This window comes from Lissotriton vulgaris, chromosome 8 (genome assembly GCF_964263255.1).
Source record: "Lissotriton vulgaris chromosome 8, aLisVul1.2, whole genome shotgun sequence".
NCBI classification, from domain to species: domain Eukaryota; kingdom Metazoa; phylum Chordata; class Amphibia; order Caudata; family Salamandridae; genus Lissotriton; species Lissotriton vulgaris.
Window position 1 is genome coordinate 1,208,097,383 of NC_141696.1, and position 16,850 is coordinate 1,208,114,232.

A 16,850-nucleotide genomic window follows, 5' to 3' on the forward strand; every position below is an offset into this window, starting at 1 on the left:
CTTAAACCTTGGGCTCTCCCTGATGTCTAATCCCGCCGACCCCTCATGTGGCATGTAGTCCTCAACCTTTAGGTGAGTGGGACATAGGTATTTTCCCATCAATTTACACGTTTGGGACACAGTGTGTGTTTGGTTTGTTTTAGATGCATGTACTGACAAGTGGTGTCGCAATAAACATACTTGCTCGTGTTGTATAGAACAGGAGTAGCAAAATCCTCAGCAACTGCGGTTCATTAATTAATTTTTTAAGTTTCTTCTATAAAACTGGTTTTTATTGTTTGCTTTTAGACCACATTTCATCACCAACCTCCTCACAAGCTCAACAGTTGTGTGTGCTTCTCACTGGGCACTTTGCACACAGACTTTGTTGCAAGGCATGCTTTTTCAACTTTATAGGCATGCCTTACTATATAAACATGCTGGCATTGACTGGAATTACTGACATGCATAGTAGCATTTAATGTTTTTCCTGTTTTCTCTCCCTTATGTCCAGGCATAGGAGTACCCACAGAGGTAAACATAAGACATACATGACACTAGCATGTTTGACACTGCACTTTTACACGGTCCTGATGAATCGCGGGTGACTAGACCCATAGCGTGAAACATGTCGACCTTCATCACCTTTAGCCTCATCTAGGGTCACCTGACCTAACTTGTTGACTCTTAGTGAGCCTAACCCATCTTTTTAACTTTAGCCAGGGGACCCCCAGAATAAACTGAATTCCGGTACCCCTTGCTACATTTTAATACCCCACACACCACCACACCTAGCCCGGTCCACACACCCCCACCTCACCATAAGGCAGTTGGAAAAAGATCTCCGCCAAAGAGCCCCTCTTTGAGGTGAGCCCGTCGGGGATTGCACCGCCTCCCCGACGAGGAGCAACTGCCGATGATGAAGCATGACATCCTTCGGGGTGTGTGAGGCCATTATATCCAACAAAATGGATGCCCCAGGATGTTACTCTAACATCTGTGGTCATGCCAGCTAAACACTTCCCCCATTTCCCATAGGAACAGTACAGCGACCTCTTTTGTTTCCTTAGTGCAAAACACGGACACAAGCTGCAACTGGACCTTCCACCCACCCCCTTGGGTGGTTAACCGTGTCCGTTGATCGATTGATCTCCTTCTCTAATCTCCCTCCTTTTGATACACATGTTAATTGAGGGCTCAGATACAAAAGTCCAGTGTGGATCTTCCATCTCTGCGACATAACAACCTAAAGAGAGTCATGATAGTGGAATGGAATGAAGCAATGGATTTTATTATCTTTCGTGGCGCTGACGGACACTTGACACAGTCCCAAAAAAGAAGTATGACGGCATTAAGAAAGAAATGTTCCAAGTCAGTATTGTTCTTGACTTGCCCCTTCCTCCGAAGCTTGCCCACTGCTGTTAAATACCCATCTGTCCAAATATTTCCTACGTTAAAATATCTAAAGGTTTGTGGAATTTGTGACAAATATTTGTATAGAAGCTTTATTTCCTTTTACTACCCTAGTGGCAACTATTCTTTACATTTCTAATTCCTGTTTGCTTTTTTACATCCATTGACTCTTTCGCTGGCCCCTCAAGTCATCTTCTGGGTTTTACCCTAAATTCATGGATGATGCAATTGTTGGTAGTGCAAATGGTATGCCCATTTTGTCACTGTTAACCTAATATTTTAAGTTTGTGGTTTCTTCTTTACTTTTACTCCAAAGAGTGGAATGGCTTAAGAGTGCAGAATTAAACTTGGACATAAGAGCTAGTGGATTAAGATGACAAGTTTAAAACAACTCAGATATAATGGACAGAGCTGCCAAATCCCAAAGATTACTGAAAGTGGAAAAACTTACTTTGACAAAGCTCATTCGGATGGTGCACATTTTAGTTAACTCATAGACAACTTCGAATCCCTGGTTAACCGACTGAGCGAGCAACTGCGCGAAGAGTTGGTTGTTGAAAATCTTCAGGCTGCAGCCGGTGGGTATCTTGCAGACGGTGGCTGGGTGGAAACCATGCTGATAGTTGCAGTTGCGGCTCTGAACAAAAATACTGCTGTCACTCACACACTCCGCATAAACCTCTCCTCCAACATAATACAGATGAACGCCTGCAAACAGGACACAAAAGGTTACATTTTAATGCGGTAATGTGGCTGTAGACCGTTGCAGACTTCTGTAGGCACTCTGAAATGTTACTCCAATGCTTCAAATAACCTAGTAACAGGAGTCCTTTTATGTTTGTTTTATTTCAGTAAATGAAACTATACCCATGATGTCCACACATGCAGATCATGAGGCGAATAATAGCATACTGTCATATTATCACTTAAAAAATACATTTGAACAATAGCTGTGGAAATCATTTATTATGGACACACTGCGGGTAACTCCTCCAGTATATGCAGGTTCTGGATGACGTTCTGTGCACTGTGGATGATGGCTAAATCATGCCTACTTGTATTACTCGACCTCCCAACTATTGCACACATCTAAATGCGCTCAGTACAAAACTAGGGATGAGTGTCTCAAAACAAGAATTCCCAAGGCAAGTTCTGAGCATGTGGAAGCTGCTAAAGGAGGATGTAAGGGTATCCTCCTCACTTATAATGCTCAAGAAATCCTCAAAACATACTACTTCAAAACATCCCCCAACCACGACTAACTTTATAAGATGTATGCTCCACAAGCTAAGCTTGGTCCTATTTCTCTTGTTCTCTGAAGCACAACATTTCCTCTTGGCTACATCCTCGATAGTAAATGAAAGACGTAAAATAAAATTAAAATGTTTGAATCCAGTTCTTTGATCTCAGTGTGAAGGTTGTTGTAAATAAATTTAGGTCTACATTTAGAGGTACGCATTAAAAAAAATATCACTTCTAGTTCATTAATGTGAGGTCCATGAGACAGAATTAAACAGCACTAAAGCACAGTGAACCCATTTCCTGGCAAGTCTCAATCTAATACGTAATATGTCATAGTAGGTCACTTGTTTAGCTTCAATATGATCAATATGTTAAGTAGAACTGTGACCACTGCACAAAAATGTCCTCAACATCTCCTTATACTTAACCCTGGCAATGCCGTGTCTCTAATAGTCAATAATTCATCTTTTTCATGGAAGGGGAAGACCCGACTTTAGCATTCTATAATTTCTGATTGAGTTTTCTGGTACACACAATTACGTAAATCAGTAGGTCACAGCATCTCCTGATCAAAGGTGCCAGTTGTGTCTGGGTGTGTACATTCACCAACGTAGTCCTATTATTACCAAAACCTGGATCACATGGAGATTTGCCTGAAAGTTAAAATGTCGCTGGATTATGGTCGAATGGGGAGTAACAGGCTCTAAGGAGCTCTTGGTACACATATGCTTAACAAAATCTGTCTGTAGAGTCTCTTGTAACATAAAAATGTAAGCTTACATTCAGTTAACATATAGTAAAAAAAAGCCTTCCTTGCATTGATCGGATTACCTAGTTGGCAGACCTTCCATTTAAGCAGTGTTCTTTTGGAACCACATTATACCCAATTCTCTTTAGGTCATTGGTCTTTGTGCTGTTTGCAGTCATTTTGAGGATTCTGCATTTAAATCGAGAGGAACGATTAGTAATGACCTGAGATACTGCAGATTTCTGAATGTCTTGCATCCTCAAGAAAAATCCAAAGGTCGCCACTGGCTAGTTATAGTTAGGAACATGTTTCCATAGGACATAGATTTTTTGTTTTGCTATTAACTTTAGAGCTGTGTGCGTATCTTCACAAACTTTCCAAGAAAACGTCCAATCCACCTCAGCTTCTTCCTGGAGAGTTTCGGAATGATCCATCAAGCAAGGGCCAAGAAAAATGATGGTTCCAAAACACCTGCCTGTCCTTGAGGTCCAGCTCCTTATGACTCAGTTCATGTGCCAACATCAGTTTTCTCTCCTCTATGGCCAATTTCCTTTGCTCTTTCTCCATGGCCAGTCTCTTTTCCTCCATCTTGAGCTGGGCCATCTCCATCCTGTACTCTCTCTCCGCCAGCTCCTCTGGGGACAGGTTACAAGTTGACACACTCGTCTTTGCATGGGAGATGATTTCCAGTCTTAAGAGTAGGTTAGCCCCCTCCTAAACAGGTTGCCTTCCAAGACCATCATGTATGAACTGCTTTGAGCCGTTCTCATCCTCCTGGTCATCTGTGGTGACTTGCAACTGGTGGGCCTCTGCCCATGCCCTCAGGGCCTTTTGGAGTTCCACCTTCTTGGAGGGCAACCCAGTCTCTTGGCAAAATTCCTTGAGCTCAGCCAAAGTGTAGCACTCCAGGTTAGCAAGAACAAACTCTATCTTTGCTGTTGAGTCCACAGATACAATCAGTCAAGTAATGTAAGAATGAATTTAGGAAAAGCAAAAAGGCCAATCAGTGAGAATTTAAAACTCAAATTGGTCGTAGGTATGGGATGGTAGTGTACGCCAATGTACATCAAATCACTGTATGGCACTGCACAAACATAAGTCGTGATCCACACTGCAGATCACCAATGTTAGAAATTGGTATGCTGGTTGACTAGGGTGTGAGCCTTTGTCAAGCAGTAACCACATTCCTAGTACGGGTAAGTCACAAGCAAACACCATATTAACCTGTGGTAAACTCCCTGGTAGCTTGGCACAGAGCAGTCAGGCTTAACTTACAGGCAATGAGTAAAGTATTTCTGCAACACTTCAAAGAGTAAAACAGTGATAACACTACACAACAAGCATTTGCAATGCAATAGGTCTCGCAGCATTAAAGTTTGAGTTATTGGCATTGTATATGACAATGTGTTGCATTAAGTTTTTAGCAAAGTCTGTATTGGTGTATAAAGATGATTTGCAAGAAGATAGTTGTTGCAAAATATTAAGCAATGTTGGCAATAATATTATATTATGATAATATTGTAAGTCACTGTTGTACTTATAAGCATTTTGGTAGCGCATAGTGATGTTGTGGTGCCCCTGAGTAGTGCTGTGGTGGTGCCGAGTGATGCTGTGGTGATAAGATAGCTAGAGGGAGGGCGAAAGATAGATAGAGGGAGGGCGAGAGAGAGATAGAGGGTGTGCAAGGGATGGAGTGTGGGGCGAGGGATGGAGTGTGGGGCGAGGGATGGAGTGTGGGGCGAGACTGTCTGTGAGATCTGTGATGTCATACACATGGCTCAGTGAGCAAAGAGTCAGCGTTTTTTGATGCCTAGTATCTTGTAAATGTAAATGTCTTTGTACTTGTATAGCGCACAGCTACCCGCAGTGGGTTTCCCAGCGCTTGTACGAATACCGCAAGGGAACCCTTCCTGGTTTTCCATGTGAAGTGTCCACTCCTGGGCACCCCCATGGTGAAACCAGGCATCCCCGGCGCTGTGGGGGCTGTTGTGGAGACTAAGCAAGCTATTGCCCAGAGTTGCAGCGTGGGACCCATGATTAGAATAGGCACTGAGGCGAGAATATCCGGTCAGAGGAATTTATGAGCCCAAGACCCGCTGAGGCGGGAATCGAACCCTGGTCCCTGGCCGGAGCTCTGCATCAAGGTCTGCCTGCTCTAACCATTGAGCCACACTTCTCAACATCTTCAAAAGATCCCAGCTGGAAACATGCAAGGCGGACTCAGACTTCCATCCTCCCCAGGTCGGTAAATTGACTGCGGTAATTGGGCGCTTTCTGACTGGCTGTCCATACTTTTTGTATTTGCCCTCATGTTTCCCATTTCTAAGAGCGCGCAGAAATGTAAATAATAAATCCGCTGTTTCCTAACAACTGAGATTGACTAACATTATGGGGGTTGTGCGCCTGTCGATAAAAAGTGGATTTCTTTGGAATGGGTGTTGGCAGCGTGGTCCTTGTTAAGCAGCTCACGCCAGGAGAGCTAAAGCTGTTTTTGCAATGGGGATTGTGCGCCTCTCGATACAAATGGGGGCTAAAGCACTTTTAGGCTTAGCCTTAACATTGCCTTTCTTTCACACAGGCGGTGAGGGGTCAATTCAGAGTTCAATGCCCCCTTGTCTTGCGCAGAGTAGCTTATGTTAGCATTGGTGATATTCGGAGTATCAATGGTATTACGGCTGGAAAGGTCAGCAATTGTCATTAGGGGGGCTATAACATGCTTCTGCAGAGGTGAGAGACTATCTGCACCCCCAAATCCATCCATACCGGTACCAATGCCACACCCCACCTGACCACTTCCAATGTCCGGCTGTTGACCGAGTGGTTCCCCCATGGCTGAGTTAAATTGCTGTTTCAAGGCCCCTTGGCAGTTGTACGGTGAGGCTTGATATGGCTGAGAATGTACTGTCTGCATATCCACCGCTAGCTGAGATTGTTCCTTCAACCCCCCCAATTTGGTCTACTAACCCCATCAACCACACTCATCAGTGGCGAATTTACTGCATCATCGGACAGACCCTTCCAGGAGAGGTCAGAGTTCTTGCCCCCTTCCCCAGTGCTCGAGTTTGTAAGACTTCCAAGTTCCAAGCCTTTTCAAGACTTTGAGCCAATGTCAAAGCTGGCAACAACACTGGTATCTCCGCCGGGGGATTAATAACTGCCTCCATAAGTGCATCCACCATCTCACCCTCCGCTGGCAAATTAACAAAACCGCCAGGATTAATCTCTTCACCGACTTTGCCTGATTGCAATACCTTCATAGTAGGACGTCCAATTCTGGAAGTAATCGGTCGAACTGCGTTCCTCTTAGTAGTAGAAAAGTGCGTTTCAGCACCTGTAACAGCCAGCGCTGCCGGGTCGGTTGTCACTGTAGTAGAGCGTGAGCTAGCTCGACCTCCCTTCTGAGCCGTTAATTTTGGCGGTGCCATTCCACCAAATGAAGCGTGGACAGGTGTATGTGTCGGGGAGCTCAGCGAGTTGATCAAACCCCGCAGGGTAAGATTACAAACCCACAGTGGCGTCCCTGCAATCAGGTCCAGCATCAGGTGAGTCGGGGTCAGCTGCTTCACTTTCTTTAAAAAGGCTTTAATTGTTTGATATTTATCAGATAGTCCCATAATCTCCAGCAATGCTCATATCAGCAAACAAACAAGACGTGCGTGCGCAGACAAAAATGAAACCTATCGTGGGGCGGGACTTCCGTCTTGTGAAGCCCGCGCCCCCGGACTGGCTGGCACAGAGAGGAGCAGTGGTGACGCGGGGCTCCCATGCCCGAGGGAGAGCCCTGCGGAGGCTGCTGATGTCCGGAGTGGCGGTAAGTGGGCCTTAGTTGTGGGGGGAGGCTTGGTGCGCGTGCGCGTCTGTGTGTGTGTGTGTGTATGTATGTGTGCGATGGCGGGCGGGGGGGGGGGGACATAGGGGGTACGGGGAGGAGGGTCGGGAATGAGGGTAAAGAGTCGGGTGAGAGACCAGGGTAGGGTAAGTGAGGATACTGGCTCGATAATAAAGCTGACTTTAGCCCCATCACAGCACTCGGGCAGCACAAGTAGAGATAAACGAATGAAAGGTCGACAGGCCGCGTTAAAAACATGCCCTGGCTTACTTGTATTTTGGCGTTGCCACTGCTTGTTGGCTTGCAATTTAAGAATACCAGCCAGCGCGTGGGGGAAAGGTTTGGGAGTGTCATTTGGGTTTCATCCTGCAAGGTGCGAGTTAAAGGTTAAAAGGGTGTGTGGGGGTTGGGGGGTCAAAGAAAGCAAGAAGTCCTGGCTAATTAGTTATAGATAACACTAACAGCAGGAGGTCTCAGCATTTAGGGGGCCGATACCCGACCCCCTCAATATTCCAGTGCCTAGAAGCTTACCCTCGGACAGCGCGAGGGCCGGATGTGTGCTCAGTGACTGGGACCGGGTAGGGCTCTCTGGGGTCAGCTCTGTCCTCTTCTATCAGTCATATCAGCTACAGACTGTCAATGAGCAGCCATGAAGCATGGAAGGTGCCTGGACACGCCTGACCTTTGTCCTGTAGCTCAGCGGACAGGAGGGCGCCGCAGCCAGGCACGAACCCACCGCTCGCCGCTCCCTGCTTCACAGTCCTATTCATTTATACACAGACCTTGGCAAAGCCAAAAGGGCGGGCCGGCAACTGAATGGGACTATCATGAACTTGGGTGCGCCGCTGAGGAGGACAAGCACACAACACTGCATTGTCAGTACTTTCCCAAAAAATTGTTGGCGAGGCTCATACCGGGAAATGCTGCTTTGCTCGAAGGCGCTGGTGAAAGTATCGCGCCCGCCTCATTAACACGCAAGTTTGGAGACGGTAGGAACATAGAAAAGGGGCTCTACCGTAGCAGCCATCTTAGAGTGGGCAGCATGGATAACAACAATAAAAAAAACAAGCAAAACAGCCAGTTCCTTTGGGCGGGACTTCCGTCTTCGGAAGTCCCGCGCACGCGTCCACAGAGTGCCTGAGAGCGGGGCTCCCATGCCCGAGGGAGAGCCCCGGCTACAGAAGCCCCGAATGGCGGCAAGTGGGGCTTAGTTCGAGGGAGGAGGGGGGTGCGCTCGTGTGTATGTGTGCGATGACGGCGGCGGCGGGGGAGGGGGGTCTTTGTATGTGTGCGTGCGTGTGTGTAGGTGCGCTGGTGTGTGTGGGGGGGGTCTCTGTGTGTGCGTCTAGGTGTGCTAGTGTGTGTGTAGGTGCGGCGGCGACAGGGGGGGTGTGCCTGTGTATGCGTGTGGCTGTGTATGCGCGTGGCTGTGTATGTGCACATGCGTGAGTGTGGGTGCGAGTGCCCGCAGTCAAATCCAGCACAAGAGAAGCGCGTGGCACCCTTTTGTCCCTCATTCCCCCGAGACCGGCAGCTATAAGTCTCCAGCCTGGATGCATCCTTCGGATGCTAATTCCAGGAGAGACCTAAAAAGGAACCCATACCAGGTTAGAACAATAGAGCTTAATTTAATAAATGGAACAAGACAAAAACAACAAAAATCTAATTAGTAGATCCGGAGATACTACATTTTAAAGTTTTTAGAGAAAATAGCAGCAAAGGCTTTAAGACCCAACAGTGGATATCAGGTTGCACCGAACAGGGACAAAGTCACAGGTTTTGCCCCCCAGCGGTGGAGCGTGGGCTGGCTACAAGGACCCAGTTAGGCCTGCTGAACAGAGTACCTTCAATCCTGGCTTATGGGGCGTTGTGTGGATCCGGGTTGAAGATGCATCACGCAGCCAAGGCGATGCATTGATTCCGAAATGCTGAAGAGTTGAGGCTGCAAAGTGGTTCTATCATCGTCATTGAGGCTACTGTTGAAAAGAGTTGCGAGGGCCTGAGCTGGGTATGCATCAGCGCCGCTGGATCGACGGAGGCTAGCAGAGCACCATAGGCCCACTTCCAAGGGTCCAGGACTCATGTGGCATCACCTGGCAGGAAAGACTCACAGATGGCAGAGTGCAGGTGCAAAGTTGTTGGAAGCCAGTTATGTCCCTGAGGCTTCAGTCAGGAGGCCATCAAACTAGCCCTTGGAGTTACTCTGGGATCTGGGTCCAAGAGATTCAGTTCCAGTCCTTCTCACCCAGGCAAGAGGACACCAGGCAACAGGTCAGCACAGTAAAGCAAGAGTCCAACAGAGTGCAGTCCAGCACAGTGATAGTCCTTCAGCAGCAAAGCAGTCCTTTTTCCAGGCAGAGTATCTACAGGTCCAGAGGTGTACTGAAGTGAAGGTGTCTGAGGTCCTTATGCCTTTAAACTGCACAGATGCCCTTGCCTTCCAGACTAACTACAGGGGGTTATGGAGCTCTTTGTATGGGAACAGGACACAGCCTACTCAGGTGTAAGAGAGGCTGGGACCAGCTCCTCACTCCCTCCCATCCTGCCAAGGATGGGCCATCCAGTCATACCTAACTCCCACTGTGTGGGGCTGTCTGGCCCAACTGCCAATTACACCCAGTCATGTGACGCATTATGGACATGGTAAAAGCAGCACAATAAAGTACCTATGAATTTGGAATCTGTGCCAGACTGTCTGTGCAATGACGATCTCGAGATTGGATTGGATTTGATATATATATATATATACATATACACATATACCTCTTAGACTCTCCTCACTTCGTCCTTCACGATGGAAGTCACGGCACAGCGAACAGGTAGGATTTAACAAAAGTTCTTTATTTACACACCATGTGCAAAATAACGTGCATTGATTAGGACGGCCTACGCGTTTCGGCTACTGCTAGCCTTCCACTGGACTATAGAGTCCCTGGAGTCTAGACCATTTTTAAAGTGCTAGGTGCAGTACAAAAACCCCTTTTCCATTTCCATTGTATGTCTAGACTGTCAACCTTGCTTGCAGGTAATGGCATAATGCTACTCGCCATTTTCTAGGTGTTTTGTATTTCATTATGTTTATAGAAAATACATATTACATTCACACTGAAGTACTCGTTGTAAATAATTTACAGTGTATATAATCTACACCTCTATATTTACAAACTATATACATTTTCCAACAGATGGGAGAGGGCGTTTATTCAACTAAATGTTGTTCTATTACAGTAAAGTACTCGTAATTCATAACCCTCCGTGGTATTTAATCCCGCTTAGTCTCACCCATTCAGTTTGATGCCATTTACAAGTACAATTACACTTGCTCTATATATTTTTTACATTTTTCTTACATTTTTCTTACATTTTTTACATTTTTTACAGTGACTCTAATGTCCACAGGACTTTCCTTCTTGTATTGTCATTGCATTTGGCCATGGTAAGGTTCTACACTTCAAAGTAAGTATCTACAATTCAATATTCCCATGGACTTTGCATCTTCAATCTATACACATATATATAACTTTTGTATTTGGTAGGACGAGCTCCTTTTATATCCTCAACAGTGAGCGATGTCAGGAGCTGGTGTTGGGAGCAGAAAGAAGTTGAGAGGAAACATACGTATTTGATATACATGTGAGATCTATAAACCATTTTTAGACAAGAACATGGAAGTTTTTCAGACTAAGGGGCAGATTTACAACTTCTGGCGCATCTCTCCAAATCAGCAGGGATGCACCAGAAAAAATGCGTCACTCAATGCCCCCTTGCCCCACCACGTCTGCGTCGTATTTACAATGCGGCGCACCATGATGTAACGAGGGGCAGATGTGTGACGCATCTTGTGGCGTACGGGTGGCGCATTGATGGAGTCGCGTCGCAAGCACGACGCAACTCCTGCAATGCACAGGGGCTGCCCATACAAACGTGGTGCGTCACTCCTTACGCCTGCTTTAAGCAGGCGTAAGCAGCAGCGTCGTAAAACTGACTGTGTGAAATCTTGTAGATTTCACTGCGTCAGTTTTACGGGGCTTTCCTGCGAGAGAACGCCCACCCTGCAAGAGAACGCCCACATGAAACCTGACGCAGGTTTCATGTGGCACAGGGCTTCACAACGTGACGCATCTGCCTAGATGCGTCACGTTGTAAAACGGCGCAACATGGTGCATATTTTACACTGCCGCTGCATCACAGAAGTGACGCAACGACCATGTAAATGTGTCGCAAGGGGCTTGCAAATCTGCCCCTTTGTTTATATAGTGCGTGACCATCAGTACATCATTCTCTGTTGAGATGAACCATTGATAACATTAAACTACAGAAACTGACGATATACAGAAGGTTACTTCTCTATAGATGGAGTCCGTGAGTGTATGAGACATTCTAAGAATATATTCCTGGACAAGAAGAGATCCCCTGGTGACTAGTTGAGCAAATCAAGTGGCTGTCCTGATGAAGGCATTATTTCACTGTAAAACGCGTAAAAAACATGTGTGTAGCCACTCAATTAATTTAAATGATCCATAACCATTTACCTATAGCCTCCTGGATACCATCTGATTTTAAATCTTTCAAATTCCTATTTAAGTCAGTAATGTTTTTGACATACATTTGTAAGTTTCTGCTCCTGTCTCGTATGTATGTGCAGCAATGCTGAATCTTCAATAAACAAATGACTTCACCCTCTTTTGCAAATAATATATCAAGGACAAGTCCATTTTGAATCACCATCGATCTGATATCATCAATATAATTTCTTCATTTACTGCAGAAAACCCTCCAGATGTACTAAAAGCTACTTTATCCACTACAGCAGACAGCTGTCTAATCTTCTGTGAGTTTAGCACAACTCCTACTGAAGGAATAAGAAATCAAAATAAATCACCTACTTTTTCATTTGCAATCCTACTTCTTTCTATTCTTTTGTCTGGTTTTTTTTTTTTTTTTAATTTTTGGAAACCTTTATTGTGCAACAAAAGCTTACAGGTACGGGCCCACAACCATGCAGGCCGGCCGCAAAATCAAGTAATAGCACATAAGGCAAAATCAAAACAGCTCAGCAGTCCCTGAGACGAGGGGCAGCAATTATACGATGCATTACATACTGGAGATAAGGTGGGACCACTGAGTACAGGATAAGTGAGGTTAATTTTTAAAGTTATAGGTAAGAAGGATCAGACGCAGTCGCTTCATCGAGAACACATGGCGGGCAATGATCCCAGCGAGTCAGCAACAAGCCAGGCAATAATTAGAGGAGCATCAGAAGAACTTGAGGATAAGAGCAAACAGTACAATACACACTGGTCAGTACCCGCCCCAAGAACGTGGAACATCTTGACTGACGGTAGTGGAGAAACCAACAGCCGAAACAATAAGCAGCGCTACACCTAACCACCAAACTGACCCAAAGAAAAAAGGGAAAAAGCGAGAAGAGTCAAGAGAGAAAGGAGAAAAATAAGGCCCATAGAACCAAGACGAAACAAAAGACCCACCCCCAAACCTCCCACCCAGCACGCATGCAGAGGCTACGGCCTACCCCCCCTAGCAGTGTGCCTGTCGCCCAAAACCGAGTCCCGAAATATAGACTCAGAGAAGAGAAAAAGGAAAGGAAAAAAGAAAGAAAGGGAAGGGAGAAAAAGGAACTAAAAACTAATGGGAGAGGAGACATGTAATCAAAACGATCTGGTCCCACCACCCACCTGTGCACAATTTAAACCCACGAGAAGAGAAAGTCGCTACAAAGTCAAATGCAGGAACATGATGAGGAAGCGATCATACTTGTACAATCGAAAGTACGCAATTTATCCATGCACGAAGTAGTAGTCCGCCGATGTAAAGTATCTCAACCCTGTCCCTGTCTGTCCAGGGCCAGAGACACGGAGTGCACATTGAACCAGAAGCGGACGGGCCAGGAGAGAAAAGCAAGAACTCCAGGCCACAACACACGGCACCAGTCATGATGGCCTCGGATCGGGCCAGCAAGAAAAAGCAACAGTAACAGCAGGTGCCACGAGCAACGCCCCGTTGACCAAGAAGGGGAACTCGCTCCACTAGGACAGACATCAGATCCCGGCTCAGCAGGGCAAGGCGAACAATCACCGGGAGTCACGGCAAGGCAGGCCCGGACGGACCCCGGCCGGAGTCCCTCCGTCATTTCCACTCCTTGGAAGCGCTCTCGACAAAGTAGAGCAACGGGCACCCAGACCTCCAGACAAGCGACGGCCGTAATCTCATCAACCTCCGGGAAGGTCCGTGCAGCACAGTTCAGCGGTTGGTCCGCACACGTGGGGAGCGGCTCAGCGAGCACGTCAAGAAAAACATCGTCCGGCCTGGCGGTATTCAACATCATGGACTCACGCCAGGAACTCAAGGCAGCGAGGACGTCGCCGATCGTAGGATCACCCCTACAGTATTCAGCAAACGTGCCGTGCGACAGGCCAGTGTCCCCGTCGACGACGGGTCTAAGATATAGGTCGCTGGCCGCCATCTTGTCAGCACGGCGGGGCCACTGTACACTCCAGCCCCGATCCGGTTGCCGGCGGGGTCCAGCGAGAGCCAGCCGGGGACAGTCAACCGCACCAGCGATGCAGGGAGGCGGGCCACCAAAGCATTGGAGGTAGTCGACGCCTCTGGCCCATGTGCGCCGACCACCGAGTCCGGGCGGAGGGTTTCAAAATGGCCGGCTTGGAGACAAAGGGGAGACGCGTCTCCCATGCGGTCAACCCCCGTCCGTGGGATGCGGCACCCCGCCACCAGGTCCCACCAGGCCCCGGGACCATCCAGCCGGGCCCGGTCAGTCGTCACCGGTCCATCCGCACAGTGGCCTCTTCGGTCGACCCCTCTCCTCCACCAGGGGCCGGCGCAGGAACTTCGTTCCAGTCGGGGAGCCGCAGGCAAGTCCGGGCCCGCCCGCCTCGCGGGCTCCGAAGCGAACAGGGGCACAGCTCAGGAACCGCAGCACCCAGGAGCATCCGGAGCAGATGGTAAGAATCAGCAATCTGTCATGTTTCCATGTTGCCACGAATACGTCTTCTCGGGGCAGGATACGGCACAGGATTAATAAAACAGCCGAGAAGGTCGACGGAGCCGAGCTACAACGCGGCCATCACGGTCGCGAGCTAGGCTCCTCCCCTTTTGTCTGTATTTTTAAATTCATCTTTAATTCTTTTAACCTAATACATTTTCGGTAAAACTATTCCCAAGTTGCAAATTCCATACCATTGTCTTGGTAACCTGTAATGCACGTTCTTTCCACAAATTTAGTACACTGCAAAAAAAAAAAATAGGATCTACACCTTTTAAGTATCTTCCCCAGTTTTCATACATCTCGAATGCATGTTCACATTTATTAGTCCCTATGTGTACAGTGTTAGTAATTGACTTCTTTCTATATATGCACAGTTTACCTTTGTGCTGCCAATCTAAGATTAATGTTCTCATTGCCTCCATTACCTTGTTCTCTTCTTGTGACAAACTCCAAGAAATAATTTTAGGTACATCATCATCTTCATTGCTAATTGTTTTATTTCCTCATCTACTTTCTATTTATAAAGTTCTTTTCAACCCTCACTAATTACATGTTAAATTATTTCTAAGTGCGCATGAGCCATGTCAAAGATTGATTTGATCTGAAAATGTAACCCATTGTTTCGAAACTTCAGCATGCACATTTAAAATTTTCAACACAGAAAGTTCTGAAAAGATTCGATCTTGAGTAGAATAATAATATTGCAACTGATCACTACCATAAAATAAACTATCTGCCACACTACAAGAAATTCCATAGGTCAAAGGCAAGCTATGATATGTTACGCCTTCAGCAACTGATGTAGGTATCTACATACAGATATAGCAATCACCAACATCTATAGTATTTACATCATCACCAAATAAAACAGTATACATATTAGAGCTAAAATCTATTTCCAAAGCGTTGTCATGGAATGAATTGGTGTTTCAACCAACAATGTTAGAATCATTTATTTTCGCAGTGTCAAAAGAATTAACATGTTTAGCATCTTTCAAGAAAGCATGGTGTGGCAAATTTAAGAAAATGAGTAATGCAACCAATATAAAAATGAAAACATAAAGAACTGCAATATATATACACATTTGCTTTGGGAAGAGCTTCCCCCCCTTGGATCACAAAATCACTCAAGCTTCAGACCTCAGGCCAAATGAAATGTAAAAAAGGACTGGCAGTAGACGTTTGAGCAATTCTCGGCAAACGTCTTGGAACCAGGCTTCATAGGCACAGCTTGAAGTCCATGCATGGAAGAAAGAACTCTCATGTTTTGTTCATTAATGAGAAAATTCAGGAAAAACTGTGTCAGTCCTTCGGTTGGTATTCCCAAGTTAAAGTTCAGATCAACAACACAGTTCACTACAAGGAGTTTCAGGTGAATTCGTATTGTTAAAACAAAACCTGTAATACTCCTGTTCCTACTCATTAGTGGCTAGATAAGTCCACTCAGGTGATGCGTACCTCTGACTGGGCACTTTTGTTCTCTTTGGCCTTCTCACAGAGGTCTGCTCATCCTCACTATCACTTTTATCCGATTGTTCAGAACTTTCAGAGGGAGTTGGTGGTGCTCATTCCAGTCAGGCAGCGTCTCAGGACATCTCTTCTCCTGGGGCAACGGTCTCCGGGAACCACTCACTTTTTTGCAGCACTCTACCCTTCGTTGGAGTCTGCACCTCAAGTAGTCAACTCTCTTTGCTGAGATCCTTCGGATTAAGCAGCTGACTCTCTCTGACTCCCTTCAGGCCATGCTAGTGTTCTTATTCCAGTAGCTAGCTGATCCCCAACAGCTTGGCTGACCTGATCTCTATGTCTACCTGATACCATGGCACATGAAGGGTAGGTGCTGTTGTATCATTCAAGGGAGTGTGTGTAGCATGCGCCCAGTTCAGAAGACCTTGCAATTCATAGCGGTGTTGGTGACCAGGATCACCTGGTATGGCCCCTTCCAGCGAGGTTCAGGGAACGTTTTTCGCAAGTGCTTCTTCACCATTATTCAGTCACCTGGACTCAGGTCATGGCACAGCTCCTGTTGGACCGCTTGTGCTGCTACTCCAAGATGCCGAGAAACAGAACGGACCACATCAGCAAGACCTTTGCAGAATACCAGTATAAGGTCATCTGTAATGTTTACTAAAGCATTTACAGAAACAGCTGGCAACTGCATACATGTCCCATGATCACTTCATGAGGCGACAATCCTGTTTTCCTGCCTGGAATAATCCTCATACTCATAAACACAAGAGGCAATGCATCTGGCCACTTCAAAGATGTCAAAGTACAAACTGTAGCCAATCTGGATTTTCAGTGTGTCAGCCCTGATGCTCTGGTCAATAACTACAAAGAAGCTTCTGTTCAACTTGTAATGCTGCACATAACATTCTAACGACCTAATGATTGAAATGAGTCCCTCGGTCTGACTCAAGAGTGGTCGGGAATCGGAAACGGAAACTCAATTCACACAAAAAAATGTTGCTACAGTTAAGCTGTCAAAACTGTGAATATGATAAGCTTCAACCCATTTACAAAAGATACACACAATAACTAAAACATATCTCAGACCGTTACAAAGTGGCATCTCAATTAAGTTAATTTGCATCTGGTTAAAAGTACCTGCAGAC

General features: G+C 46.3%; 1 protein-coding gene across 3 annotated transcripts in view; it reads right to left on the reverse strand.

The window, feature by feature from the left end:
• The window catches only part of SMAD9 (SMAD family member 9), a 177,109-nt gene that overhangs the window by 46,741 nt on the left and 113,518 nt on the right, over positions 1-16,850 (reverse strand). For all 3 annotated transcript variants that reach the window (XM_086935088.1, XM_086935087.1, XM_086935086.1), the window contains exon 6: positions 1,844-2,100. In XM_086935088.1, coding sequence (XP_086791214.1) covers positions 1,844-2,100 — 257 coding nt within the window. The remainder of the gene's footprint in view (positions 1-1,843; positions 2,101-16,850) is intronic.